The sequence below is a fragment of the Suricata suricatta genome, chromosome 1 (assembly GCF_006229205.1).
Source record: "Suricata suricatta isolate VVHF042 chromosome 1, meerkat_22Aug2017_6uvM2_HiC, whole genome shotgun sequence".
Classification (NCBI taxonomy): domain Eukaryota; kingdom Metazoa; phylum Chordata; class Mammalia; order Carnivora; family Herpestidae; genus Suricata; species Suricata suricatta.
The window spans coordinates 41308389-41336143 of record NC_043700.1 but is presented as its reverse complement, the minus strand read 5'-3'; the positions used below and the strand labels follow the sequence as shown (position 1 = coordinate 41336143).

Sequence of the window (27755 nt, the reverse complement as noted above, 5' to 3'; positions counted from 1 at the left end):
TTTATTCTCTGACTTGTGAGCTGGAGCATCGCTTCCTCCATGAAGCTTCCCCCCACTTCCCCAGGGTGGGACTAAAAGCACCTCATACTCATTTGTTAACATGCCAACTCCAATCGTCACCCCACAGGGCCCAGCAGAGGCCTGACCTGTAAGAGGCCCCAGTGAATGTTTGCTGGTGAAAGAACAAAGGCACTAAGTGAGTATAAGCTCTTTGAGGGCAGGGGTGGACTGCGCTTTCATCTTTGTGCACCGTATCTCCTTGGTGCCCATCACAGAGCCTTGAAAATGCCAGGGTCTCTCTAACATATGTTTGCCAAAAGCCTGCTGCTGCAGTTATATGGGTTCCAAGACATTCTGAGGCCAGAAGAGAAGGGGCAAGAGAATTCCAAGTTCTGGGGCATTTCTGGCCAAGCATACATGTGTTCCTAAGACTGGAGCATTGGGTGTGGGCTGAGCTTCCCTCAGAGCCTGCCCTGTCCCTCTGAGAATCACTGAGATGGCTGCCATCTGCTCTGCCAACGCTGCCTCCCTCTGTATGGGGCTCCTGGCAGTAGGGCTCCCTTGGCTCTGGCCTGCCCACAGCCCTCAACCTCCTATTATCCACTAGTATGCCCAGGTAGGATCAAGGCTGGGATTCTGTTCCAATTGACCTAGCGCACAGATGTGCTGGGCTCCATGCTGGGCACCCAGTAGAGAGATGAGACAACCTAGGCCAGCCCTCTTTCAAGAACATGCCTCTGCTTGGCCCCAGTCCGAGGCCCACTTGGTTTGCGCTCGGGGCTTACTCTCCGGCTTCTCAATCCACCTTGCCTGCTCAAAGTTCTCCTCCATTGCCTCCCAATTTCCAAGTGCGTGTGGTCCTGAATTCCTGGCCTCCTCTTTCCTGCCTCTGCACTGTGGCACCTTCTTTTGGACCTTAGGCGGCTCCCCTCCTCTCCCTGCCTCTAAAGCCCCTCTCAGCCTGTGGCGCTTCTCATGTCCTAGTCCCCCTTCCTGCCTCTGGTCTCCAGGTGCACTTGGCCCCCTGCTGTAGTCTTTCTGCCACTCTCTCCGGCTGCAGATAGTTAGCCTCTTGTGTCAACAGGGCCCTGGCCCAAGCTGAGTTGGGGAGTCTGGGCTGGCAGTGCCCCACCCATGAGGGGGTTGACAAGAGCACCCAGGCTCTTGCCCCTTGTCCCTGATAAACATCAGAGATGATGGTTTGGTAGGGGGGCAGAAATGCTGGCAGGAGGATCATGCCTGCTGCTCAGGAAATCCTGGGGGCCAGAGCTGGGTTGCTAGGCAGAAGGTCTTGAGCCTGGGGCAGAATGAGGTAGCTTTCTCTACTGGGGTGGTTAGATGCAGGGGAGGGGAGGGTGGAGGAGGGAGGAGGGGCACTGGGGAGGTGCAGGCTGAGAAGAGGAATTAGGTCAGGGATGTGGGTGGGTGGGCACAAGGGGAGGGGGGCATCTGCTCTAAAGCTTCCTCCTGGCTCCAGAAGCATCTCCACACTTCCCTTCCTCTCTCCCCCTCACCCCAGGTCCTGGGAGAATTCTCCGGGGTATTACCCCTCCCCCATGCCCCCAAGTCCAGGCGTTACCACAGGGGTGGGGGGCAGGGTGGGGGGAGGCCAGCCTCAGCTGTCTGAAGGATGGAGGGGCTGGGGAAGTAGGGCTAGGTGCCCAGACGGCCGCGTGTGTGGGAGGGGATGTCCTCAGATGCCCTCCACCCGGCAGTCCCCGCTCTGACGTGGGTGCCCCCCCCTCCCCGCCCGGATTAGTGGCAGCTTGGCCTGACTCTCCGGGGCTCCTTCCCCCGCCCCCGCCTGCTGCCCTCCCCTGGGCAGGGGGCTGTTCCACCCGAGGGGCACTGTGCTTGCCCAGGTAAGGGGCTCTGGGGACAGCGTGAGGGCAGCTGGCTTGTGAGTGCTGCTGTGCTTGTCAGCATGAATGTGTGTATCAGTGTGTGTGTGTGTGTGTGTGTGTTCGTGAAGGCTCCGTGTGATCCTGGGGGTGGGCCAGTGCACATCTGGGGGTGCTGGTTAGCTTGCCTTTGTCCACGAATCCAGCATTGTGTCCCTGCGTGTGTGGCTTTCCTTCTGTGTTTGTGTCTTTTGTGTGTCTCCTTAGATCTGCTCCGTCCTCAGGCACAGAACAGCCAGCTATAAGGGCTCTATGGGCTGGTGGCATGGGCTGTGGAGCAAGATGGGGAGCTGGGTGAGGGTGGAAAAGGCCTCTCCCCCCACCCTTCATGACCCCCTGGGCATTTCAGGAGCCTATCCTGAGAGTACTGTTTTAGTCTAGAGACTTGTAATCTGACAAAGCAGACCAGGCAACTAGGGGTGAGGTGGGGGGAGTTGTCTGTCATACTCCCCTGGGACGGTCCCCATCTCCTTCAGGGATGACAGTGACAGGTCCTCAGGTCCCCAGGACAGCCCAGGGTCCCACCCTGCCCTACCCAGCCTCTTCTAGGCCCTAAGCTGAAGGAATCTCCCCCTAGACTCTCCCACAAGCTTTGGCTGCCAGAAGACACAGATGGGGGACCACAAGCACACCCCAGCCCCTCATCTTCACCGTGGAGCCAGCCTGTGGGAGGGTCTGGGGCTAAGGACGTTGGCATTGCCGACCGCATTAGACCCTCCATGATCATTTCCCTGGGCACACTCAGGTCCAGGCCATCCCTCAGGGGAGCTGGGGGAGGAAGGGAGTGTTAATAACTCAGTCATGTAAACAACCCCTACCAGCCTGCCCTGCCACAGAAGTGGCCTCTGGGGGGAGGTGGAGGGGCTGAATGAATCCTTGCCAACATGACCCAAGTCCTGCCCAGTGCCCCTTTAGGGCTCCTCTTCTTAGGCCCCCTCCTCTTCTCCTCAACTGGTAAAAGGATTTCTGCCTGTCTTTGTCTCTTGGGAGGATGGTTTACTCCCAGCTCTTCATGGCTCCTCTCTCCTGGGATGTTAGTGTGTCTTGGGACCAGCCTAGAGGCATCCGAGAGCTCATCCCTTGGTTGGGATGGGGGTGGATGAGGTGGTGCTGCCTCTGTCCCAGGCCAGGTGAAGGCAGGCCAAGGGTGGCTTCCATAGGGAGGCAGGGGAGGTGTGGGGTGGGAGGTGGGGGCCTGAAGGGAAGAGAAGTGCCTGTTGGGCGTGTGGGTTTCTCTGTGTGTCTGAATCTGTCTGTGTGTGTTTGAATCTGTCTGTTTGTGTCTGTGCTCTGGAACCACCCCCGCAGAGGAGCCGGGATGCTTCCTTGGGTGGAGGGTGCCCTGCTTTCCCATTTCCTCTCCTCCTCTCTGCTCCCTCCCAGGAGCCACTCCCATGGGCTGCTCTCCAGTGCTGGGCCTGGAAGCACTAGGAACTGGGATGGGGCAGACCCCCAGAACACCAGGCTGGAGCAGGTGTTGGGGCTCCTCTGGTCCCACCTCCATTCTGGACACTTGGTGAAGCCCTTAGAGGAGGGAGAGATCAGAGCCTAGGTCTCTCTGAACTGCTAAGGCAGGACACAGTGCCTGCTATTGGGACCTGGAAGGGGGCTTGAATCAAAAATGGTGAAGAGCAGCTTGGCTAGGTGACCATGAGGTAGGGCAGACCTGGGCCATTGGGGTGTACCCATGTTCCAGAGCTGAAGGACCACCAAGCAAGTGGTCCAGCAGGCACCAGGGGTGGTTGGCGTGGGTCAGGCGCCCATCACTGACCCGTGAGAACCCGACTGCCCCTGCCAGCTCTGGCACTGCCCCCTCCCAGCCGCCCCGCCCTAGCACCCCGGGGGGCACCCCGCCCCACCGTGGCCTGGTCCGGCCCCTCCCGCCCTTTGCTCCAGTTCCCGGGCTTGGCACCTATAGTGGGGGTGCTGCCCGCCTGCCAGGCTCCGGGGCCGGGCCCACGGGAGGGTGGGGCGGCTGGGAAGCTGGCACACTGCCCCGGGGGAGCCTCTCTCGGCAGGCGCCCGGGTGCCGCGGGGGGGAGGGGGGAACAAAGGGCTTATTCTCCCCGTGCGCAGCCGGTGGCATCGCCGGGGCGTTGGCGGAAGCCCCCGGGGCCTGGGAGGGGGCAGGCCCGGGCGGGGCCGCCGAATCACGGGCTCCTGTTTCCCGCAGGGTGCTGGAGGAGGAAACCGGCGGAGCAGCTTCCCCACTCTCAGTTGTGCGTCTGGCGATGGCGATGAGAGGTCCTGCTGCGCTGTCCGCTGCGCTCACCCTCCATTAGCCGAGCTGCGCTGTGCTGCGCCCTTGCTGGTGCCTCTCTCCTGGGACCCGGGATCGGGGCCCCCCTTCCAGGCACGACCCCCTCCCCCGGCCCTTCGGCCTTTTTCCCCTGACTCGGCCGTTTCCGACCCGGGGCGCACGTTCCCCCCGGCCCGGCTCCCACTCTCCCTCCGGGGGCACCTGCTCCCTAGCCCCGGCCCGGCCCTCCCCGCGGCGCAGCACGGAGTCTCGGCGTCCCATGGCGCAACCCACGGCCTCGGCCCAGAAGCTGGTGCGGCCGATCCGCGCCGTGTGCCGCATCCTGCAAATCCCGGAATCTGACCCCTCCAACCTGCGGCCCTAGAGCGCCCCCGCCGCCCCGGGGGAAAGAGAACGCGAGCGCGCTGAGCTGAGTGCAGGAGAACGCGTCCTCGCTCGCTGGCCGGGAGGCCCCGGAGCCGGCCCATGGGGAGCGGGCGCCCGGCGCCGGCCACGACGACCGCCGCCACCAGGGCCGCACCCGGCCTGCGAAGCCCAGGTAAGCGCCGAGAGAGTGCGCTAGGGGCGGGCCTTCTGGGGATACTCGTAGAGGGGCATTCCTGAGTCAAGCTTGGGCCACACGCAGCGGGTGAGTTCCCTGTGTTTCTCCAGTGTGCTTCTCCCGGCTGGGCCACCGATCTTAAAGTTAGGATGCTTGACCAGGCTGGACCGCGACGGAGCAGTGGCCCCAGAAAACCCGAGCGACCTCGGTCACGGCTCCTTGGGTTCCCTCACCCTTTTCCTGGGGCTTCACCCAGCCGGCAGAGGGGGCCGTGCTGGGAGAGCGCCACGGCTCTGGTGCCACCTGTCATCCTGGTCCTTTGCACGCACGTTCAATTTTCCCTCCTTTGCCTCTCTCTGGGGCCCAGCCCGCTTTCCCCGCCTCCTTCCCTCCCCCTGCCAGGCTGCAGTTACCAGCGGCCGCCAGCGGCCCTGGCACTGCCTGCTGGACTGGAGCAGCTTGACCCATCCCAGCTGAGGCCTCTTAATCCCCCTCTCCTGTGTGCTGGCTCACTTCTTCCCTTGGGGGCGGTGGTGCAGATCCCCGCCCCCAGCAGTTGCCCTGGGACTCTGCTTTAGAAGCCAAGAAACCGTAGAGAGCTGGGAAGAGACACACTATAGGGGCTGCCCAAGTGTAGGGAGAGACAGCAGCCAGCAGCCCTGCCTGGCAGCTCTCCCGCGTGACTCCAGACTGCCCTGCCTTCACTTCCCACCCCTATAAGTTTGAGTGGGGCTAAGGGCTGGATAGGCAAGCAGCACCTCCAGATCCACAGACTGCAATGTGGGAAGAGGCCTCTGAGACTGCCAATTTCCAAGGCCTATTTTGCACAGGGCACACTAAGGTCCAGAGGAGTGATATGACTTGCCCAAGGTCATGTAGCAGGTGCTGAGTCAGGGCCAGGATCTAGCCTTCTTGTCTCCTAGTACAGTACCTCCCACCGAGCTCATCTTTTGGGTTCTTCTCCCTTCCCCTTCCCTATGGCTTGTGACCAGGGTCCAGGCTCAGCAATGCAAGGACATGTCATCCTAGAAATGGCAGTCTTTGCTGAGGGGTTCTGGCCCAGGTGGGTTGTCAAGTCCCAGGCATTTTGGGCAAAGGAGTGACCTCCCCACACTTGAGCATCCCACCCAGGCAGGTCCTTCGAGTCGCATGTGGGCAGGCAGTGTGGAGTCTAGCTGTGGGTTGGCACTTGCCTTACTGGTTTGAGCTGCCCTGGTGCTGCCAGGGCGGTGCCCGCTCTGTACCAGGTGGTAGGGTGCTTGGGGTACATGCCTAAGAAGCTAATGCTTTGTCGGTTATGCTCCAGGGACCCCCTCTTGGAGAACCCCATGAGGGCAGGAGAGTAATGGAGAGTACGCCCAGCTTCCTGAAGGACACCCCAGCCTGGGAGAAGATAGCTGCTGAGAATGGCATTGTGGGACAGGAGCCAGACACTCTGACTCGAGATGGCCTGCGTCGTGGGGCACTGTGCCTTGGAGAGCCTGCCCCCTTCTGGAGGGGTGTCCTAAGCACCCCAGACTCTTGGCTTCCCCCTGGCTTTCCTCAGAGCTCCAAGGACACGCTCCCACTAGTGGAGGGAGAAGACTCCCGCAATGGGGAGAGGAAGGCCAGCTGGCTGGGCAGCAAAGAGGGACTGCGCTGGAAAGAGGCAATGCTTAATCACCCACTGGCACTCTGTGGCTCAGTGTGCCCGCCTCACTATGGCCCCCTGATTCCTGAGCATAATGGTGGCCATCCCAAGCGTGACCCTGTGGCCTTCCGGCCCTTGCACTGCCCATTCCTTCTGGAAGCCAAGATCCTGGAGCAAGCTCCCTTCTGGATGCCCACCTGCTTGCCACCCTACCTAGTGTCCAGCCTGCCCCCAGAGCATCCATGTGACTGGCCCCTGGCCCCACACCCCTGGGTGTACTCGGGGGGACAGCCCAAAGTGCCCTCTGCCTTCGGCTTAGGCGGCAAGGTGAGTGATGGAGTAGAGCGGGTAACTAGGGCTCAGGCCACACGAAGTAGCTTAGTGATCCCTGAGCAGCTCTGCCAGGGCCACACAAGTCTGCTCTTCCATTCTGATGAAAAGATAAGACAAGTAGTCAGCTCAGACAGAGTTAACCCCAAGCAATTCCTTTTGTGAGCAATTCCATCTCATGAAGCCTTCCTTGCCTTTGGGCCATTTCAGAGATTGACTTACCCATTGTCCACCCAGAACAAAGCCCTGGAACTGGGACCTCAGAATGTATGGTCTCGTCCTGGGGTTGCAAGGCAGACAAGGCTATGTGTCTAGGAGTGGGACATGAGGGTGCCCATGGCCTGTGTCTACAGCACCTCCCCCCACCCCAGGAAACCCACCCACATGCCTAGGAATAAGATTTAAAATATTTTAAGACCAGTATGGTACTGGTCATCAAACACTCTGAATAGATCCTGGAGACTCTTTGGAGGTGGCAAGCACTAACCTTCGAGTTGCTAGATTTGTGTGGAGGTCTGAGAAATCCTGGGGAAGGACGTGGGGGTCACCAGGGCAGTGGGTTGGCACTTAGGGAGCAGTGCCTGTACACCAGGATTGAGTTCTTTAGTGTTTTCACAACCCTTGAGGCCACACAGGAGCACACCAGCTGGTTGTCAGTTCTGCTCACCCTTTGAAGCACTGGGGATCAAAGTCAGCACGAGCTCCATCCCTTCTCCTCTCTTTAGGGCTTTTACCACAAGGATTCAAGTGTTCTCAGCCTGGCAAAGGAGTCATTGGCAACTGTGGAACCTGGGTTGCTGGGCTTAGCCCCTGGTGGGCGTCTCCAGAGAAGTGGAGAAGTGGAGCATCCTTCATTCCACCAGAGAGACGGAGAGGCAGAAGTTGGCAAGCATCAGAATCTTTGCCCATTTCTCCTGGGACATCCAGATGCTGTTCCCCGGACCCCCTGGCCCATGTGTCCCCCAGGCCTGGTTCATACTCTTGGCAATGTCTGGGCTGTCCCAGGGGGTGGGAGTCTTGGGTGCCAGCTGGGGCCGTCAGCCACGCCGGGGTGCCCCTCTCCTGGGCCTCCTACCACGCAAGTGGGCTGTTGTTCATCTCACCCACCTGCTAGAGATGGAGGGCTTGGCCCTTGTGGGAAGTGCCAGGAGGGCCTGGAGGGGGGCACCACTGGGCCCAGGGAATCCAATGAGGAAGCAAACAAGACCTCTGGTCCCAGAGCCTGTGCACCCAGTCATCACACCAAGCTGAAGAAGACATGGCTCACGCGACACTCAGAGCAGTTTGGGTGTCCAGGTGGCTGCCCTGGGGATGAGGAGAACCCATCCACCCAGCTGCAAGTCCTCAAGAGGGCAAGCAGCCCTGAGGCCCAGGGAGCAGGTGGCAGCCCAGCCGCCAAGCGCCCACCCAACCCTTTCCCAGGAAGTGTGGGGCAGGGGGCCAGAGGTTGGCAGGAGATGCTCGACTCATCCTTTGGGAGCAAGGCAGAGGCAGAGCAGCGTGATAACCCCAGAGGTAAGGATGCAGGGGTCCTATTTGGGAGGGGGCAGCCAGGACTGGGGCTTTGCAGGGAGGTGAGGGTCATTAGGGGTGTTTATGAGTGGAACACACAAGTTGTCTGGTTTCCCACTGAAATGTGATAGTTCCCTGGAAGTTCCTCTGTAGGCTAGAGCCTTCTAACAAGTGGCTTCTTCCCATCTGCCTCCTCCCAAGCTATGATGTGTTGGTGGCATTATAACAACTTGGTTTGGAGCACGGGCTCTGGAGTCAGAGTGCCTGGGTCCTGACTTTGCTGATTGGTGCTATGTGACCTTGGGCTAGTTACTTCACCTCTCTGAGCCTCAGTTTGTTCATCTATAAAATGAGGCTAAAGATGGCATCCACCTCATAAAGGCTGCTGCAAAGATGAAATGATATCATTCACATAAAGGGCTTTGAAGAATTCCTGGCATTTTATTGAGTAAGGACTCAGTAAACATCCATCTTTGTTTTTTATTTTTTAAATTATTTTTTAAATGTTTATTTATTTTCAAAAGAGAAAGAGACAGTGCAAGCAGGGGAAGGGCAGATAGAAAGGGAGACACAGAATCTGAAGCATGCTTCAGGCTCTGAACTGTCAACCCAGAGACCAATGCAGGGCTTGAACTCACGGACTGAAAGATCATGACCTGAGCTTAAGTCAGACACTTAGCTGACTAAGCCACCCAGGCGCCCCACTAAACATTTGTCTTTGTGATTACTTGTGCCATATAACCCCATCTGGCAGACTATCCCTCCTGAAGGACCCCTTGTCCTGCCCCAGGAACAAACAACTACTCCCTTGGGGAACAGGATCATGGAAACTCAGTTTGGACCCTGCCAGTATTAGGACTTTGGGCACGTCCTGAACCCCTTTGTCATGCTGTGCTCTTGTTGAAGGGTGCTGGCACTGCCGGCCGTCACCACAGTTTCTTGGCCTCCAGGACTGCTGGACCTGGATTGCAACTCTCGATGGCCTTGCCCAAGCACCCTGCACCTGGTGTGGGTCTGTCCATGCTCTTGCAGGCCTCTGCCTGGGCTGGGAAGTTGTTGGCCCCCTCTCCCTTCTTGGGTTACTGCACCTGTGGCCTATGTTGAAACCCTCAGGCCTTCTCACCTTCCGGCGCCCTCCATCCCATGCCGGGATTGTCTCCTCATGCTGACAGGAGGCCAGCAGTATTGCTAAGCTCATAGCAGAGCAATCCAAAGTCTACACTGACTGAGGGACGCCTGGCTGGCTTAGTCAATAGAGCATGTGACTCGCGATCTCAGGGTTGTGAGTTCAGGCCCCACGTTGGAGCAGAGCTTACTTTAAAAAAAAAAAACAAAACCATAACAAAGTCCACACTGACTGGATTTTGCACTTGGGTCAGGATACTCTTTCCACCTGCTCCAACCTTGGGTCCAGCACAGTAGACCCCCTCATCTAAGCTGTCAGCCCATCTCATTCTCAGACTCCCTGCACAGTCTTTTTGTGAAGTTTCGGGCTGCCTGGTTCACTTTCACTAGCTCCAAATCAAGCTTAGTAGACTAGGGCCTAGGGGCTGAGCCGGTTCTGCATGTGGGTGGGCTGGGTGCTAAGGCCGGGCCCAGGGTTCATATAAGCCCAGGAAGCCCCTGACCAGCTTCATTTTCTTCTCAGGATCCCAAGACGGTAGGGCTAGCCTCCAGGACCCAGGGCTTCAGGATACACCTTGTTCGGCTCCCCTGGCATGCATGGCACAGTGCCAAAGCTGTACCCATGCAGCTGGAGAGGTGGGAGGGCTGGCCTGCCACTCCCAGCAAGTGCCAAGGTGAGCCTGTTGCCCCCGGGTGCCCCCAGCATCCTCCCAGTGGGGGCTCCCTCCTTACCTTCCTGTGCCCTGTCTACAGATTGCCTTTGAGAGGGGAGCAGCATCAGGAGGAAGACTTAGCAGTCAGCTCTGAGGAGGGAGGAGGGTCTGGCCCCAAGGCCCAGCTCAGCAAGGGCCTTGCCAAGCATCTGCTAAGTGGTTTGGGGGATCGACTATGCCGGCTGCTGCGGAGGGAGCGTGAAGCCCTGGCCTGGGCACAGCGGGAAGGTGAGCAGGACCCAGGAGGCAGCCAGCAGCCCGAGAGGGCTGGATCCCGTGGTCACTGCTTTTACAAGGAGCATGAGGTCTGCAGAGTGTGGGCCCCTCCCCCGCCTTAGCACTGTCTGTCCTGAGAGCACCTCGAGGAGAGCTCCTGCACCGCTTTGCCCTTATTCCTGGCTCAGGCTCCCAGTCGACATGAGTTCTGAAGTTTCTGGCCTGGCTGAGGGATGTTGGGTGGGTGTGAGATCCGGTCCAGTCCAGCTGCCTAAGAACTCCTAGGTTTGCTGGGGAAACAAGACTGAGAGCCAAGTACCTGTAAGAACCCTGGAAGGTGGGGGCCCTCCCTGTATTTCGAGGCTCATGGGCCCTAAGGAAGGTTAGTAGGGCCTGGGCTGATATGAAGAAACCAGTGGGGAGCCAGACATTCAGTCCCTCTGGGGGCTTTAGGCTCTTCTCCAGCTCCCTCTCCCAACACTGTGTGTGCATTTAAAAATGTGTATACACACCTACAGCAAGGTCACAACCTGGGTTGGGGCCTATTGGTGGCTCCCTCCTGTCCCAGAAAGTCCAGGAGGGAGCCACCTTTCCCTCCTTTCCTCAGCCAGTCTAATACCCTGCCTCTCCCTCAGCCTGAATTCCCAGCACTCCACATTACCCAGCAGCCCGTCCTCCTCGGCTCACCCCAGCTTGCCCAGCCCCTCAGGCCTTGGCACTTTCTGTTCCTTCTGTTTGGAATGCCCTTCTCCTCCCTTTCTCCCTGATGAATGAACACTTACTCATCACTCGGGGCGCATTTGTGAAGCTGCCTCCACCATCCCCACCCTCGTCCTTCTATCCCTTTCTCCTCCTCCAGTGACCACCCCGTGATGCCATGACCATTGCCCCGTTTATGGGCCCATCTCCCCTCTTGGAATGTGAGCACTAGGAGGGCAGCTCTGAGCCCTGACCAGCTCTCAGTCCCCAGCACTCAGTCCCACACAGGACAAGGTGTCTGTTGCATGAGTAAATGAGCCTGTGCTCACTGGCGGCGGAACACTTAGTCAGAAACCCCAGGCGAGGGAAGGAGTGGCCGCCTAAGGTTTCCTCTTCTGGTACAGAGTCCCCTGCAGGAACACCACCTTGGGAGGGAGGGAGGGAGGGAGGTGGATGAAGGAATGTGTTGGAAATGGTGGGGATTGGTAACTCAGGGCTAATGGGGAAACACTTGGGGCATGAATTGAGGAGGTGAAGCCCACTGCCCCGGGAGGGTTTTCTGGACACAGTTCTGTGGGGACTGACTTTCCAGCAGCTCTCGAGTAGGTGGGACTGTCTGCAAGGGACCTGTCTCCCTTCCAGGGTGGCCCCACAGTGGAAGCTGCTCCGGCTCTTCTCCATCCTTGCCTGGAGGTCCTCAAAAGGGCCCTATGGCTTGAGCCTCCTCTGACCCTGTTCTCTCCCGTGGTAAGCAGGCCAGGGGCTGACCAGGACAGAAGACAGCCTGGGCACACCACTCTGCTGCAGCACCTGCCACCGAGGACTCTTCAACACCCACTGGAGATGCCCCCACTGCAGCCACCGGCTGTGTGTGGCCTGTGGTCGCATGGCGGGTGCTAGGAGGGCCAGGGACAAAGCAGGTAGGAAAGGAGCTGGTGGCTGAGGGCGGGAGGGCACAGATGGGGCCTCCAAGGGCTGCTCTAAGGTTTGTGGCCATTTCTTGGCTGCCTCTCCCCCAAGAAAGCCTCCCTCCCCAGTGCCAGCCTCAGCCGCCATGGCTCAATGCCCCTTAGAGCAGACGTTTCCCTCTCCCCAGATCAGAGGGCCACACCTGTGTCCTTGCCCACCCTTAAAAAAAGTTGAGTGCCTACTCTATGTCTCCCACTTTGCTCAGCTTGCACATTTTTAAACTTTACAACATTGTGAGTTGGGTATTTTTGCCTCCATTTTCCAGATAAGAAAAACTCAGAGAGGTTAAGTTACTTGTTGAAGGTCATGCAGCTAATAAATGTTGGGTCCAGGATGTAGACTCTCATCTTCTGATCCCAAGTCTTACTCTTTTCATGGTTCTCAGATTTTTCTGCCTTGGCTCCATTCAGTCACCTGAGAGCTTAAATTTTCCCAGTGCCCCATTAGAGATAGCAAAAAAGAGTTGCAGGGTCAGAAATGTTTCAGAACACTGTATTCTACATGATCGTCTTGGATTCTGGCAATACAGATCAGCATTTTAAAGCCTCTGCATTCTGCAAGCAAAGGATCCTATGTCACTCTTGAGCCCAAGTTTCCCAGAAAGCCCACGTTTTATGGATTGTTGAGCCCCTTGATCTAGATATCATGCCCTTGTCCTTCTTCTCTGACTTTAAGCTGTGGTTACCTTGGTTTCCTGACCTGCACCTTCTCTCTTCCTTCCCCACAGACTCTCAGGAGCAGTCCACGGAGGGGTGTCCTCAGGAAGCCGGGCACACTGCCAGTTCCCTCATGCTCACTCAATTCATCTCTAGCCAAGGTAAGCCATCTTGGAGGAGTATGGTGTGCAGAGGGCGGGTCCTGGGAAGAGCAGCTTCCTATCTGGATGTGCCTCAGCCCAATCCTGTGCCCTCTGCTTGGTGAGGCCAAGCAGCACAGGGACAGCCTCCTGTCCACACTCACCACCAAACTCCATCTCCCTTCCCCACTCACAGCTTTGGCAGAATTGAGCACCGCCATGCACCAGGTTTGGGTCAAGTTTGACATCCGGGGGCACTGCCCCTGCCAAACTGATGCCCGGGTGTGGGCTGCTGGGGATGGAGGCCAGCAGGTAAGAACCAGGGCATGGGAGCGGTGCCAGCTCAAGCTGGTTGGCCTCAGAATTGGGCAGTGTGTTTGGAAGTTACTGACCTTGGCAGGGTTTGGGCCGTGTCTTTTGATGAGGATGAAGGATATGGAAGCTGGGTAAAATCAAGCTACTTCTCACCTCCTCTGGGGATTGAGATCCATGGATTGAGCTCTATCATCTGCCCCACCTCACTGCCCCCTACTCAGAGCTCCTACCCACCTGTGTGTGTTATAGCTTAGTGCTTGCCACATCATGCAACGGCTGCTTGCTGACGGGTCCCATCTCTCTAGTCACCAGGCATGGGCTCCTGAAGGTGGAATTCGGGCCCACCTTCCCTTATGCACTTAATACAGAGCAGACACTCAGTATGCATTTTACAAACTTTTTATAAACCTCATGCTTTTATTATAAAAATCATTCATTCAAGAAACGGTTTATTGAATGCATTTTGTGTGCCAGACCGTGTTACATACCCATGATGAAAAATACAAACAAGTATAAGGAAGAAAACAACAATAGCCCTATAATGCTACCATGATCATTTTGACATATTTCTTTCCAGGCACTTGCCAATATATTTATTCAGTCTATTCTTGTATATCTTAGATCATACATTCCGTAAGCAACTTTTTCCCACCTAATGTTTTATGACATAATATTTTGCTCCTTGTAAACACAATTTTAAGATTTATAAGAGTTTGTTGTTAATACTTGTGAGTTGAGTTGGATTGAGCTGTGTTTGCCATTTTTAAATCTCTGGTTGGATTGGGGGGTGGTGGATGGGTTTAACAGAAGGAGCGGACAGAGAAAACTCCCCCAGTTCCACAATCTTCTTGCAATGGGGATGCCAACAGGACCAAGGACATCAAGGAGGGTGAGCAGCTCCCCTGGCCCTCGCTCACACTGTACATGGGGAGGCTGGGCTAAGGTTGGTGGCCCCAGGACAGATTGGAATTGCTTTAACCAGCGGCCCTCCCCCATAATCTCTCTCACTCTTCTCAAGTCATTCCAGAGGAAATAAATCTAAATACAGTCTAAGACTAGTCTCCCCACCCGTCTCCAGTCAGACCCCCATTGTAAGCCCCTCCTTTGGAGGGGCCCGGGAGCTGCTGGCAGGTGGCAGGAGAGAGACTTGGCCAGAAAACAAGGGCAGAACCTGTGGGCAGTGGAGCCTCAAAGGAAAGGGGAAGCCTCTCACCATTTTCCTCCCTGCCAGAGACCCCCGACTCCACCGAGACCCCGGCAGAGGACCGTGCCGGCCGAGGGCCGCTGCCTTGTCCCTCTCTCTGTGAACTGCTGGCCTCCACTGCTGTCAAACTCTGCTTGGGGCACGAGAGGATACACATGGCCTTTGCCCCAGTCACTCCTGCCCTGCCCAGTGTGAGCGAGGGCACAGAGGGAGGCCTGGGGGCCCGGGACAGAGGCTGGGCTGGCCCTCCCTGTGGGGTAAGGCAGGTCTTGAGTTGTCCTGCCCCTCCATCCTTCCCTTCAAACAGGACGACCGCATCACCAACATCCTTGACAGCATCATTGCACAGGTGGTAGAACGGAAGATCCAGGAGAAAGCCCTGGGGCCGGGCCTGCGGGCTGGGCCGGGCCTACGCAAAGGCCTGGGCCTACCCCTCTCGCCAGTGCAGCCACGGCTGCCTCCACCTGGAGCTTTGCTGTGGCTGCAGGAGCCCAGACCTCAGCAAGCCTTCCACCTCTTCCAGGAGCACTGGAGGCAGGGCCAGGTGAGGCTGCTTGCCTCCCAGCTCCCTGTTCTCATGGCCTTGGTTACCCTCAGGGCCTTACCCTTAGGCCCTGGCTGACCCGGTCCATCACACAGAGGGGGCAAGTAGGGTTGGTCCCCACACTGGTCTAGTGTACCCCACAACATGCTCTGGCCTGGCCAAGTTGGGTGCCTGTCAGTTCTCCCTGCATCCCTCTTCCTTTCCTCACTGCAGCCCGTGTTGGTGTCAGGGATCCAGAGGACATTACAAGGCAACCTGTGGGGGATGGAAGCTCTTGGGGCACTTGGTGGCCAGGTGCAGGCACTGACGCCCCTCGGACCTCCCCAGCCCACAAGCCTCCACAGTGCAACATTCTGGGAGGGATTCTCCCGGCCTGAAAGTAAGTGTCCTTGATGTGGGGTACAGGGATCTGGGAGGCCAAGCCAGGGGGCAGCAAAGTCCCATGGTGACTCTGGGGGCAGCTGGAAGCAGAGCTCATGGCAGAAACTAGATTGCCTTGTTGCCAGGGGGCGGGGGTCCTCTGGACGAGGAGGTTCCTTCCCCAGCAAATGGCTGTCTCCTCCTCTAGTTCGCCCAAAGTCAGATGAGGGCTCCATCCTCCTGCTGCACAGAGCTCTGGGGGACGAGGATGCCAGCAGGTGTGTATAGTACCAAGGGCTGGCCTCACCTGTCGAGCCTCTGCCCAGCCCTTGCTGTCACTTCCCCTCCTTCTTCACCCCCCACCTCAGTGTTCCCTGCTTGCCTCTGGGAGTGACCCCACTAGTGGTGGGCTTTGAGGAGATCTTGGGGGCCTGGGTTGAGCCTGGTGGGTATGACCATGCCCCCTTCAGGATGGAGAACCTGGCTGCCAGCCTGCCACTCCCAGAGTACTGTGCCCACCATGGGAAACTCAACCTGGCTTCCTACCTCCCACCTGGCCTTTCCCTGCATCCACTGGAGCCCCAACTGTGGGCAGCCTATGGTGAGTGCCACTCCACCCTGCCCTTGGTCCCATTTCTGTTACCTCTGGGCGCATGTGTGTCTGTGCCAAAGTCCTGGAGCCCATGCCCAGCTGTCCCTTTTCTGCCTCCCTCAGGTGTGAGCCCACACCGTGGGCACCTGGGGACCAAGAATCTCTGTGTGGAGGTGACTGACCTGGTCAGTGTCCTGGTACGTGCTGAGGCCCCGCTGCCTGCCTGGCCCCAGGCACAGAAAGGTGGGTCCTGGGCCAGAGGCAGGGGTGGGGACAATCTGCAGATTTCGACGTGCTGTTTCTGCCTACCCTGCGCCCTCCTGAGCTGTTTTTTTCCACAGACTTCCTCTCAAGCCTGGACGGGGAAGGTCTCTGGTCTCCAGGCAGCCAGGTCAGCACCGTGTGGCACGTGTTCCGGGCGCAGGATGCCCAACGCATCCGCCGCTTTCTCCAGATGGTGAGGAAGGAGCTGGGAGCTCTCCCCTTCCCCTACGCTGCCCTCGTGCTCCCTGGGAGTGGAGGTGCCCAGCGCCAGAAACTCTCCCTGTTGCGTGTGCCCCATGTGCTCACTCTCCCTGCCCCCTTGGTGAGCTGGACAGCCTTGACTCCCACAGACAGGTACAGAGAATGCAGACTGGGCCCTTACAAGTTGTGTGCTGGGGCACGCAGAGAGAGCAGAGGCTGAGGAGGGACTATGTCATGATGAAATGAGAGCAGGAGCCGTTGCAGGCTAGACACTGTGTAAGGGCCCTGGGTACATGATCTGGGTTAACTGTCACAACCACCCTGTGTGGCAGGCACTGCTGCTTTCCCATTTTGCAGATGAGGAAACTGAGGCAGGATGGCAGAGCTTATGGCTGTTCCCACCCCAGGTCACTACAATGCTCCTCCTGGGGGCAGGCAGCATCCCCTGCATAGGCTGGGGGTGATAGCGGGGCAGCTAGCAGAGGGCAAAGGGAAGCCCGTCTGAGATGTCCTTCTGCTCCTCCCCAGTCCATGATATACACCTTATGAGGAGGTGCTCTTTGGGGTGCTAGCACGTGAGGGCTGAGGGAGGCAGCATGGTAAGTAGAGGGAAAGACTGGACAGGATGTGGGGAGGGAGGAGAAGATGAGAGGATGAGCAGGGGGCAGGAAGCTCCAGGGGGTGGGGCAATGGAAGGCTAGGGTTAAGGTTAGGACAGGCACAGCAGTTCCAGAGTCCTGTTGAACTCTGATTGTCCTGGGAAAAAGACATCCACCAACTGTCCCCCCTGCTAAGGAGCACACACACACACACACTGACATGCAGGTGTTAACCTGGCTGTCCACCACCACCCTCCTGCCCACAGGCATGCATATCTGCAGACACATCGACAAACACACACAGAGCTGTACACACAGATGCTGGAACACGCAGAGGGAGCAGACAGAAGCACACCTTCATACACAGACGGCCTCATCTAGTCTGGGTGTGGTGCCTCTAGGCAGTCTCTATGGCCAAACCTGATGATTCATGGAGAAGGTTTGAGGGGCATATTCTCTCTGGGTGGCCTGGGAAACACTGATCTAACTCCAGAATGGACCCTGAGGGCAAAAGAGCCTGGGCACCTGCTTGGGGCTACCCTAGGGTCCAGTCTGACACACCAGCCTCCCCTTTCCCCATAGCCCAGTCTTGGAAGCATGAATCCTAAGTCCAGGGACAATTGCCGAGGTCCTGCTGAAGGGGTGGGATTTGTCTGGTGGCCAGTTGGAGCATGATGCTGGCGTTGACCCCTGCGGCTGTCCTTCTCTGGCCCCCATGGATCCCTGTCTGCCAAGGAGCTCCCCACTCTGGTTGAGCTGACGAAGGCCTCCCCATAGCCATGCCTGCTCCAGGGGCCTCAGCCTGGCAGGCAAGCCTGTACCTCCACTGGGCATCAGAACTTCTGTGTGGCCTTTGCTAGATCTAGGATCTTAGAAGAATCTGATAAATGCTTTAGATCATCTCCTTGAGGACATACAGCTATCTAATCACCTACAACTTAGCATGCAATTCAGAAAGTTCACGGGACTCCAGGTCAAGATCTCCTCATGTAGAGAGTTTATGAGTTGGGATTATGCAGGATAGCTTTCTGGGTTTTGGAGAAAGAGGCCCAGGACCAGGGACGCAGTGCCTATTCAAGGCATCTAGCCCCACGAAAAGTGGGGGTTTAGACCCCCAGCCTCAGAACCCCGAGTCCTTTCCTCTAAGCTCTTTCCAGCCAAATCTCTGTTCTGCCAAGCTGAACAGCCCCAGCTTCTCACCATCCAGCCCTTTCTCCCACCCCTCTGACTTCCCCTGCCCGCCCCTCAAGACTAGACCACTTCTGCTCTTGGCTTTTGCGCCCTGGCCTTCGGGAGGTCTGTGCCCCATCCTGCAGCCCTGTCCTTATTTCCCCACCTTGCTCATTACACCTTCTCTTCTTTAAGGTGTGCCCGGCCGGAGCAGGCAACCTGGAGCCTGGCACCCCGGGCAGCTGCTACCTGGATGCGGGCCTGCGGCGGCGCCTACGGGAAGAATGGGGTGTGAGCTGCTGGACCCTGCTGCAGGCCCCTGGAGAGGCCGTGCTGGTGCCTGCGGGGGCTCCCCACCAGGTGCTTCCCCAGCAAGCCAAGGGCTCTCCAGAGAGCTCAGACTGTGAGAAGCGGCAGGAGCAGACAACACAGTGATACAGCGCTCCCCAGCCGGCACTGTACTCATCCCTCCCAATGCCCTGAGATCTAGGCAGGGCAGCAAGTCACACCCCGTTGCAAGGAAGAGGAGAAGCTAAGCGGTCTTGGAATCATTTAGCCGAACTGAGCTTCTTGTCCTTGGTTCCCCACCCTGCCTGTGCCATCTCTGGCATCCCCTTGGCTCGGTTTCGGCCTTGCCCTTTGAGGTGCCTGGTGCTGGATCCAAGGCCTCTGCTCTCTGAGAGTTGAGTGGGGGTCATTATGGGTAGTAGACCTCAGGGGCAAGAGGGGCAGGGGGAGGATATGTGAGCCCGAGTCTCCACTGACCCTCTGTCCACCTCCTTTGTCTGGCACAGGTGCAGGGCCTAGTAAGCACAGTGAGTGTCACTCAGCACTTCCTGTCCCCGGAGACCTCTGCCCTCTCTGCTCAGCTCTGCCACCAGGGACCCAGCCTGCCCCCTGATCACCGCCTGCTTTATGCCCAGGTGAGTGTGACACTGGCCAGGAGGGCAGATCCACTCTGTGCCAAGCAAACAGCCAGCCTAAGCCCAGGAAGAGCATTCTCCATGGGAAGAGCCCAGGAATGTGATTGTAAACACCTTGTCTCTGTTTTCCTCCTAGATGGACTGGGCTGTGTTCCAAGCAGTGAAGGTGGCTGTGGGAACATTACAGGAGGCAAAATAGGGGTATCCCCAGTGTCTAGGGTAGGCTGGGGGGCAAGTACTCAGCCCAGGCACAGCTTCAGCAGAGGATGTCCTGGGGAACTTGGGGACTTTTGGTCAATCCCTCAATCACCACTCTGGGCAGAGGCAGGGCACCCTGTTCCCCATTCCAACCTGGGCCCTACAGCCAACAACTACCGTGCTGTTGAAGCTCACACCGGCCCTTTGCAGGCTGGCACCTGCTGTCCCTGCATCCCTCGCCATGGTACCAGGCCCACACTGGGGGTGAATGACTCCCTCCAAATCCTGCTCCCTGAACCCAGGAGACAAACAGCCCTTCCCTGGGGGACCTCGGGAATCATTCTGGCTTAAGCAACACCTTCTTCTTCTGCCTCATCCCCTGCTGTCCCACCTATGCCCGTGCTCTGCTTACACCACCCACATCTTCACTGGGCTCCAGGGTGGCCTTTCACACTGCAGGCATGCTGGACAAGGGGCCGCTGAAATCCTGCTCTTTCGACAGACAACAGTGAGGTGTGGGGAGGGGGTGGCATCAGAAGTCTGCCCGGGCTTGGCTGGAGGGAGTGATATGGGCGATGCCTGCCCCTGCTCCCTCTTCTCGCCTCCCTCCTTCATGATTTCCATTAAAGTCTGTTGTTCTGTGAGTGCTGCTAGAGTGGTTGGCCCTGCTCCTGCGGGCCACATAGACGGGGTTGGGGGCATGGGATAAGGAAGTGGAGTTGGGTGGGGCTGGGGGTGATGACAGGGACCTCAAACACCCCTGCCTACTCTTCTTCCTGGGGCCTGGATCCTCTTCCCACTGAGGAGCGGATAGAACGTTCCAGGAGTCTTCCCCTGAGGATGCTCCTGAGAGCAGACAGTGGGCAAGGCAGAGCCCTGGGGGCAACAATGCAGCAGCCTTCCTGTGTGCAATGGCTGCAGAGACACCGAGCCCGAGCCCCAGCCCACACGTGCTTCAGGCCACCCCAGCTCTCCTGTCTGCCTTGGCTTGGAGCACTGAGAGGGTGGCCCAGGAGAGCCCTTGCCTAGCCGTCTGCTCTCGGTGCCCGTGGCTGGCCCCAGGCCCGCTACCCAGGGACTGGCTTGCTGCCGGAGACAGAGGCCCCTCCCCACCCCCAGAGCCCTACTCTGTGGCTCTGCCTGCTCTGCTGCCCTCATACATCTAGCGCTAGCATAGTCCAGCTCTTGTTATACCTAATTGTTCCTGCAGTGGCTCGGGGAGTGGTTTGTTGTGTTTTTGGTTTTTTTTAATGAAATAAAAATTTTTATTATAAATGTAATATACTTTCAGAACATTTAGAAAATAGAAAAATCACTTGTAAGCTCACCTCCACTCATTCTGACCCAACCACTATTAGCATTATTGGTGTATATCCTTGTATTTTCTCTAACGGCTTCATACATGATTGAATTGATGGTTTTGTATTTGATTTTTTTCCTTTCCACACTGTGTTGTGGTCATTTTCTGTGTTGCTGCATAATCTTCATTCCAAATGGCTGCTTATATTCCCTTATGTGGCTTTGCTGTGATTTACATAACCATCCCGCACTTAAAAAAAATTAGGTTTCTTCATTGTTTGCAAAGCAAGGTTATTTTCATTTTCTCATGGGATAGAGTAAAAAGAAAAAATGAAGGAAGTCCTACACTTTACTCTGCCACTGTTTTCATTTAATTGATCTCATTTCATCCCTTATCATCGTTTTGAGGTAGATACTATTTATTTATATTTTACAGAAGAGGAAAGAGGCAGGCTGGGGTTGAGTAGACCAAGATCACACAACAATTTTAGTGTCAGGATTGGGATTTGAACCAAGCTTCCTGACTTGAGCCTTGTTCTTGGCTCAGATGGGCTTGCTGTTCTGTCCTCCTTCTGACACACACTACAGCAGATCATGTTCCAAATGGCGCTACGCGACCCATTGCTACTTACATTTCACCTGATATAGCTGTGTCCTAATGTAACCCCAGAACCCCAATCATGGAGTCCTCCCTGTGAGAAGACCGAGATGGCCCAGTCACTGGGCATCTCTCTTCTCCACAGACCTCTCTGCCACCTTCCACCTCATGGCAGGCACAGCACCCTCGAGGATATATTGGGTCTGACTTGCAAACAGCAGGTGGACCACATGTTCCAGGACTGGCCTGGGCACTAAGCCAGTCCAGGTGGGGACTGACCCTGAGACGTCTGGGGGCACTTGGTGACATTCTTCCTCATGGAGGCTCAGCTGGCTCACCCCAGTCCAGCGCTACCCTTGGGGCCTCTGCTTCTCCCAGTATCCCTACCGTCCACTGTCTACTCCAGCCCCTCTCACTGGCCCAGATAACACAGAAGCACAATCCTCAGCACCGAAGTGACTTCAGCATGTAGACTAGCAGTGCTGCCTTTTTTTTTCTTCTTATAAAGCGCCTTTTTAGAGTTTTGATTTTGAAACAATTTTAGATTTACAGTTGAGGAACAAAGATAGTACAGGAAGTTCCTGATTACCCTTACCCTGCATCCTGCTCTGCTTCATGTTAACATCTTACACAAACATGGCACAGTGATCAAAACTAAGAAATTGTTACTGATACAACACTATATAAAATTTTTTTTCAATTAATTATTTTTGAGAGATGACAGAGTGTGAGTGGGAAAGGGGGCAGAGAGAGGGAGACAGAGCTCAAAGCAGGCTCCAGGCGCTAAGCTGTCAGCACCGAACCCGACTTGCGGCTCCAACCCATGAACCATGAGATCATGACCTGAGCCAAAGTTGGACACTCAGTCAACTGAGCTGCCCAGGTGCCCCTATTGATACAACACAGACTAAACAGACTTTCTTGGGATTTCACCAGTTTTCCACTAATGTCCTTTTTCTGTTTCAGGATCTACCTATGTCTGCATGTTATAGATGGCCTAGAGGGGAGGTGGCTCCCCCCAAGGTCATTCAGCCAGCTAGTGGCAGAGCACCAGCTGAGCCAAACCTCCCCCTCCCTGTATACTTTGGGCTACTACCCTCCTCACCCTCATACTTTGCAGAGGAACGGCATTTGTTGCTCTGTAAAGGCCTCCAGAATCACAGACACCCTTGCCTCACTCTGCCTGCCCATTCCTGGCCCTGTTTCCAAGGTTGCCTACACTGCCTTCCCGCACATGTGCTCACACTCGAATGTGTGTCCACGTGGTCTGAAATGGCTGCCTCAGGCTTTGCTCCCATGAATGCTCGGAGTCCTGTACTATGCAATCTACCAGTTTGGCCACGCTTGTCCACCATGCTGGGCAGCCCCCTCCCCACCCCACCCCCACCCCCAATCAGCCAGTGTTCTCTGGGAATGAAGGATGCAGAGCAATCTTTAACTGAGAACTTTCTTTGTTTCTGTGTTCTAGAGGCTTCTCCCTCAGCCTCCCTTCCTCCTTCAGCTTTTCCTTCAGTCTTAGGGCCTCTGCTCTTTTAGTCTCAATGCCTTGAGAAAATCTATTTTCTGATGTCCCCTTCTGCACTTCCAGAAGGGCTGGGTAGAGCGCCTGGAGGGCCCTCTGCCTGCGCAGCCCTTCTCAGTTTACAAGGGGCTTTCCTGTTGCCTGTGTGCTCCTCACCACAGGGGTGATTAGGTCCACTTAACAGGGGAGGAGTGCTTTTCCCAGGGATAATGGGGGAGTGGAGCCGTGGTTTCTTGCAGTCTGCTCTTCCAGGCGGTCTGGTGTTTATCTTAGGCTGCCTCTGAGGCTCTCAGAGCCCTGCCAGACATGACCTCATTCTCTCTCAAATCATCCCTGGGAGGCAGAAAGGAGTCTGGGACCAATGATGTCCCCACTTCACAGATGTGAAAACCGACCTGTAGAGACACACACACACACACACACACACACACACACACACACGCGCGCGCGCGCGCGCGCGCACACGTTGACAAGTTACTTTGCAGTCCTGGGGGCCTGACTCAACCCCATGAGTTCCATTGTTTGGGAAGGGTGAGGTCTTGGATAGGGCTGGGGGCAGCAGTGTTCATCAAGTACCTCAAAAGATCATGGGCCTGGCAGGGACATCCCATCATCTAATAATGCAGGACCCTGTCTCCAGGGAACCTGCAGTCAGTTCCCTACATGAGAAGGGCCTAAGGAGGCCAGTCTGGTGTGACTGGAATTCCTGAGGGTATAGATCTGTGGCGGTTGACTGTGTGCTTTTGTGTGGCAGCAACAAGAGCTGTGGCCAGAAGGACTCACCCTGAGGGGTTGGGCTGCTGGTCATGGTGACCCATACTAGACAGTCTATAGACCTCCTCCCATGACATCTCAACCTTCCCAACAACCCTGTGAAAGAACTAGTATGAGCCTACTTTTCAAATGAGGAAACTGAGGCTGACAATTCATCCAAGGGGACAGAGCCAGCCAGTGAGCAGTGGCCAGATATCTGCTTCCAAGTGCAATGCTTTGTCTGTTCCACCAAGCTCCCAAAAGAAAGGTACACAAAGCCAGCAGGCGGGTAAAGGGGAGAACCAACTGAGGATGAGAAGCCCGAAGTTGACTGGCTTCACAGTTTCACTCCAGCTGGCCCTGCCCTTCTGTCCTGAGAGTAGGTTAAAGGAAGCTCTGAGGAGGAAAGGTCAGTCTGGGAGAGAAGTAGGAACTCGCCAAAACAATCCACACCCTGCTCTCAATGCGCCAGGCCACCAGGCCAAGTGAGCTGGGTGTGTGTATGGTGGTGGGGTTGGGTGTGGGGAAAAAGATGAAGGAGCAGGACCTGGTTCCTGCCCTCTGCAGGGCTTTCAGTCTTCAGTGGAATGACCCCTAAAACTGTGGGATATGCAGTGGGCTGGGGGCCAGGACATTGATAAAGGCTGGGCTGGCTGATTCCAGACCCTCTTTCTGCCCCCAATCCCCTCCTCCCATCTCCAGCCACACCTTGACCATCCCAGCCCTGCTCCCTCCCTCCTCTAAGCACCTGTCACACCTTTTACCAAGCCAATCAGTTAGCACAAACCCTCAGATGACTTTTTATTATATGTTTATGTCCACCTTTCCAAGGTCAGATTCTCCTTGAAGGCAGGAGATACTGTTCGTCCTGCCACGGTGACATGATGTACATTTTTAGTGAAGAAAGGTTATTTGGAAGTGATTAATTCAGGTAATACCATGGTATGTGTATGACCGCAGCTACACAGTATAGGTCCAAGCCACAGCCCCGGGGCTCTGTGATGTCATCGGCTTGTTGTGACGTCATCGTCGATGGCCGCTGTGGCGGTCTACCGCCCGCAGGCACGATGACGTCACCGTCCGAACTCGCGCAGACAAGTGCTTGCTGGAGAAATTAGCTGGCAGCTAGAGATGCCCGGAGAGAGGCGGGAGGGGCGGGTAACTGATCGAGAGGCTGAGGCCAGTGCGCGGCCCACACCGCCCGGACCTGGCTCTCAGACCCCTTATGGACTGGCCCCGCCCCCTCAGTCACTGACGCGAGCCAGCCAATCCGGGAAGCCCGCGGTGACGCGTAGCCTATCAGCGGACAGGGCTCGCCGGGAGCTTCCGCGTTCTAGAGCGCTCCTGGCCCCAGTCTGCGGGGGAAGGGGGATAGGGCGACTGACCGCCGTCCCACCTGCGTCGCAACCCACCCGGCCCGACCCATCTGCGGGCGCCCGTCCGCCACCTCCCAGGGGACCCGATGGCCTCGGAGGGTCTGGCCCGGGCGCTGGCGGCGGTGTTGGGGGGCCAGGCGCTGCCTGTGCACAGCTGTGACTCGGAGCCGGCCGAGGAGCCGCCAGCGCTGGTGCGGCTGCGGAAGAACGTCTGCTACGTGGTGCTGGCAGTATTCCTCAACGAGCAGGTGAGCGTCCGCCCGCCCGGCCCAGCGCCCGGCCCTCTGGAGCGCGCAGCCAGCCCCCGCGGGGACAGAGGATCTACCGACAGCAGCACCGCTTCTTAGTGCGTGGGTGCTTCCCAGTTTTGCAAAGCACTGACACTCACACTTATATCTGAGCTTTGTGCGGCCCAGCCCCGAGACTGAACCTATGTACAGAAGAGGGATCTGAGGCCCAGGAACATCCTTACTGCCTCCCACTAGGCCTGTTTTGAGAGGAGGTCAGTCTTTCCCCAGAATCTAGCGTAGTGCCTGCTACGGAGTGGGCTCAGATCTGTCCAGTGCTTCAGAGACCTCCTCCAGGTCCTCTGGGCAATAATGGCACAACCTGCCCTTATACGCAGACTTTCTGCCTCACCGTGTGATGTTCTTTTTGTGCTGATCCCTGTACAAGTTGCTACAACAACAGCTAGAAGGGACCAGGGCTGTAGGTAAGAGTTTTGGGGGATGGGCCTGGGGGTGTGTTTCAAAGCTAGTGTGAAACTCCCCCACAAGAGGAGGTGGGATGTCTACAATGCATCTACAGACACAAGTCAGTGCAGGACACATAGCAAACCTCACTGAGGGGCCTAATCCCCAGGCCCTGAAACAGCTCCCAGGAATCTAGACCCTTTTCTAAAATGGATGTCTGAAAGCAAAGAGGGATACTTTGCACAGTGAGACAGCTGCAACCCCCAAGCTCACAAGGGCCAGTCAACAATTTGAGGTATCTACCAATAAGGAGGTGCTGGGTGACTGTTTGAGATAGGATCTAACCCCAGGACAAAGAAAGGTTCCCAGCCCAGCTGTGGTGGGGGTGAGGACCCTCTCTCTCCCCTCAGGATGAGGTGCTACTGATCCAGGAGGCCAAGAAAGAGTGCCGTGGGTCCTGGTACCTACCCGCGGGGAGAATGGAACCTGGGGAGACCATCGTTGAGGCACTGCAGCGGGAGGTGAAGGAGGAGGCTGGGCTGCACTGTGAGCCTCTGACATTGCTGTCTGTGGAGGAGCGGGGCCCCTCCTGGATTCGCTTTGTGTTCCTCGCTCGAGCCACAGGTATTGGCAGGGGGCAATTGACACCTTTCCCCCAACTTATCCTCTGGTGAGATGAGCCCCTTATCCTGTCTGATACAAGCCTGGCATCTGCAGATTCCAGCCTGAAGGTTTGACTCCCAGCCCCCACAACCCCACGACCCTGGGTCAGGGCTAGAATGCCTGGGTGGACATTTCTTTCAACAGAGCCCCTTTCCTCCACCCCATCCTCGACACCCCCTGCAGGTGGAATTCTCAAGACTCCCAAGGAGGCAGATGCGGAGTCCCTGCAGGCTGGCTGGTACCCAAGGACCTCCCTGCCCACTCTGCTGCGAGCCCAGGACATTCTGCACCTGGTGGAGCTAGCTGCCCAGTACCGCCAGCAAGCCAGGCACCCTCTTATTCTGCCCCAGGAGCTTCCCTGCAGTCTGGTCTGCCAGCGGCTCGTGGCCACCTTTACCAGTGTCCAGACAGTGTGGGTGCTGGTGGGCACAGTGGGGATGCCTCACTTGCCCATCACTGCCTGTGGCTTCACTCCCATGGAGCAGAGGGGTGGCATCAAGATGGCCGTCCTGCGGCTGCTACAGGAGTGTCTGACCCTTCACCACTTGGCGGTGGAGACCAAGGGGTTGCTTGGACTGCAGCACCTGGGCAAAGACCATGCAGATGGCATCTGCTTGAATGTGCTGGTGACTGTGGCTTTTCGGAACCCAGGTATGCAGAGGGAGCCCCCAAAGGTTCGGGGGGAGAACTTCTTTTGGTGGAAGGTAATGGAGGAAGACCTACAAAGCCAACTCTTAGAGAGGCTTCGGGAATCCTCTGTTGTCCCAGTCAACAGATAGGAAGGTGCCATCTCTGCCCAAGGAGCCGGGTAACTGCTCCCCCACCGTGGCTTTGCTTTTGTCTGAAAGAGGCAGGAGGTTGGCAGTTAAAGATCTGGTTGTGTTGGGAGCAGGCAGTTCTCCTAGTTTTCGGGGTAACTTCCTTCTCCATGGAGCTGGTCCCTACATTGCACCCAAAGGACAGTGCCTTTAACCCAACAAGGAGTCCAGAGCTCAAGGACCTAATTGCCCCATGGGCACGATGAGAGCACCCCTCCCAAAGGGGATGGATGTGAGAACCTTCTGAACCTGAGATGGCTACTCGTCATCATGAACCTACTTGTCTTTTTCCATGCTTGCCTCAGTAAAGGCCTACATCTGATTCTCAGGCACTTAGAACACGGATTGGGTACCGAGGGAGGTTATTCGAAGGGAGTGGGCCCCTTGCTGAGTAAATACCTGTTACTCTTACTTTGCCTGCCTGCTTAAATGTCTCTGTGGGGAGGGAGCGAACAGGAAGAGGGGGCCGCAGCAAAAAAAAAAAAAAAAAAAGCTCCTTCTGTCCCACCACCGCCCCCCCCGCATGTTCCCAGACAGCAAGCTGGTGTCCTCCACTGCAGGTGACTGGGGCAGGCCGATTTCCCTCTGTCCACTGTTGCAGTCTGTGGCCCACTGGGGCTCACTTTCTTTTTTTTTTAAACTATTATTTTTTTAAATGTTTTATTTATTTTTGAGACAGAGAGACAGAGCATGAGCTGGGAGGGGAAGAGAGAGAGGGAGACACAGAATCAGAAGCAGGTTCCAGGCTCTGAGCTGTCAGCACAGAGTCTGACGCGGGGCTCGAACTCACAAACCTGAGATCAGGACCTGAGCCAGAGTCAGAGGCTTAACCAACTGAGCCACCCAGGCGCCCCGGGGCTTGCTTTCTTTTGTCTGCCAGCTGAGTGGGGGGGGGAGGTGTCCACATCCTCTCCAAGGTTGAGCAGTGAGAACACCAGAAACCCCAGGTGGGCAAGGGGCTGTGAAAGCTGC

General features: G+C 56.7%; 2 protein-coding genes across 7 annotated transcripts in view; both read left to right on the top strand.

Moving 5' to 3' along the window:
- Positions 1-43: 43 nt before the first annotated feature.
- Positions 44-20505, top strand: HR (HR lysine demethylase and nuclear receptor corepressor). 3 transcript variants are annotated; one of them, XM_029937304.1, is made up of 20 exons: positions 44-196; positions 4075-4699; positions 6009-6659; positions 7388-8177; positions 9823-9973; positions 10053-10240; positions 11683-11847; positions 12624-12713; positions 12889-13004; positions 13815-13896; positions 14239-14402; positions 14519-14755; positions 14969-15134; positions 15324-15393; positions 15586-15716; positions 15831-15950; positions 16049-16164; positions 18137-18301; positions 18736-18864; positions 19001-20505. In XM_029937304.1, the coding sequence occupies exons 3-20, from the start codon at positions 6048-6050 to the stop codon at positions 19061-19063; spliced, it is 3555 nt and encodes a 1184-aa protein (XP_029793164.1). In that variant the 5' UTR covers positions 44-196; positions 4075-4699; positions 6009-6047; the 3' UTR covers positions 19064-20505. The 3 variants fall into 3 exon arrangements, with proteins under 3 accessions (XP_029793164.1, XP_029793150.1, XP_029793157.1); XM_029937290.1 differs by having other exon boundaries at positions 11680-11847; XM_029937297.1 differs by lacking the exon at positions 44-196 and adding an exon at positions 1819-1862 and having other exon boundaries at positions 11680-11847.
- Positions 20506-24562: 4057 nt separating this feature from the next.
- NUDT18 (nudix hydrolase 18) overlaps positions 24563-27755 on the top strand; it is a 12308-nt gene continuing 9115 nt past the window's right edge. For 3 of the 4 annotated variants that reach the window (XR_003907791.1, XM_029937265.1, XM_029937279.1), the window contains exons 1-3: positions 24563-24858; positions 25713-25926; positions 26149-26616. Coding sequence is in view for 3 of the 4 variants with exons in the window: in XM_029937265.1 (XP_029793125.1) it covers positions 24697-24858; positions 25713-25926; positions 26149-26616 (844 nt within the window). In the remaining variant the exon portion in view is untranslated. Of the gene's footprint in view, positions 24859-25712; positions 25927-26148; positions 27195-27755 lie in introns of those variants that run through there. The other variant, XM_029937257.1, reaches the window with a different exon arrangement.

What these genes read in the sequence shown, in the direction of transcription:
- HR (XM_029937290.1), top strand. Translation starts at nt 6,048, where the DNA reads ATGGAGAGTACGCCCAGCTTCCTGAAGGACACCCCAGCCTGGGAGAAG. An exon ending in CTGGCCCCAGGCACAGAAAG is followed by an intron (nt 15,951 to 16,048) that starts GTGGGTCCTGGG and finishes TTTTTTCCACAG; the next exon opens with ACTTCCTCTCAAGCCTGGAC. An exon ending in TCCGCCGCTTTCTCCAGATG is followed by an intron (nt 16,165 to 18,136) that starts GTGAGGAAGGAG and finishes CTCTTCTTTAAG; the next exon opens with GTGTGCCCGGCCGGAGCAGG.